This window comes from Rhea americana, unplaced genomic scaffold (genome assembly GCF_003343005.1).
Source record: "Rhea americana isolate MKP2758 unplaced genomic scaffold, rheAme1 scaffold_468, whole genome shotgun sequence".
Lineage (NCBI taxonomy): Eukaryota > Metazoa > Chordata > Aves > Rheiformes > Rheidae > Rhea > Rhea americana.
Window position 1 is genome coordinate 218,791 of NW_028186610.1, and position 983 is coordinate 219,773.

A 983-nucleotide genomic window follows, 5' to 3' on the forward strand; every position below is an offset into this window, starting at 1 on the left:
GTTTCTGCTCTGCTGAAGCCCCCCAGGCTCGGGACGAACCGGGAGACGCTCGAAGCCGTGGAGATGGTCCCGAGCGGCAGGCACGGCTCCGGGGGCCAGATCCTGCAGCGAGGGGGCCCAGGGGCCCGCTGCGGTGCGGGGAGCAGCGAGCCCCGTGCGGCGCTGGGTGGGGGGGTCTGCGGCCCCCCCACTTCTGGCCTCCAGTAGTCGTGCCATTTAACAACGGCCAGCAATCCTCCTCCTCCTCCTCCTCCTCCCGCTTCCCCTGTGCTCACCTGAACCAGCGCAGAACAGATAGGTCCCCCCCGTTTGGCCCTGTTGCCCCCCCCGAAATAACCTACAAAAAGCTAAACCCCGTGTGCCCCCCTCCCAGGGACGGGACTCTGGTCCATGCGTGAGGTTTGACTCCTTTCTCTGCTCCTCTGCCAAGAGCGCGACAAGTCGCCGGCGGCCGCCAGCGGCGAGCTGCGCCGGGGGAGGAGGGTCCGCAAGCCCCGCACCATCTACTCCAGCCTGCAGCTCCAGGCCCTCAACCAGCGCTTCCAGCAGACCCAGTACCTGGCGCTGCCCGAGCGCGCCGAGCTGGCGGCCCAGCTGGGGCTCACGCAGACCCAGGTACCGGCGCGGGCCGTGCCGCCGCCGCGCTCTGCTCGGGCCCGTCTCCGCGCTGCGGAGCGAATCCGAGTTAAAGCCTGCGCTTCCCCGCCTGCGCCTGGCTCCGCTTCCCCGGCCGCGGCCGAGCGGAGCCCGGCGCCGCGGTGCCGTCGAGGCGGGGAGCGGGGAGCGGGGCCGGGGCTGCCCAGCCGGCACCTCCCAGCGGCAGCGGGACTTTCCCAGCCCCGGAGCCTGGCTGCCGGCCGAGCCGTGCCCGGCCCCGAGCCGCGGGAAGGGGTGAGCGGGTTTTTGAAGGCGATGGGGAGAGACAGGCAGGCGGCAGCGGTGGAGCCACGGGCGAAGCGAGCTCATAAAGCCGGGGAAGAGGA

General features: G+C 71.8%; 1 protein-coding gene across 1 annotated transcript in view; it reads left to right on the forward strand.

Annotated features, from left to right (window-relative positions):
- Positions 1–983, forward strand: part of DLX4 (distal-less homeobox 4) — a 6,657-nt gene that overhangs the window by 4,740 nt on the left and 934 nt on the right. The window contains exon 2 of the mRNA XM_085316364.1: positions 431–615. Coding sequence (XP_085172490.1) covers positions 431–615 — 185 coding nt within the window. The remainder of the gene's footprint in view (positions 1–430; positions 616–983) is intronic.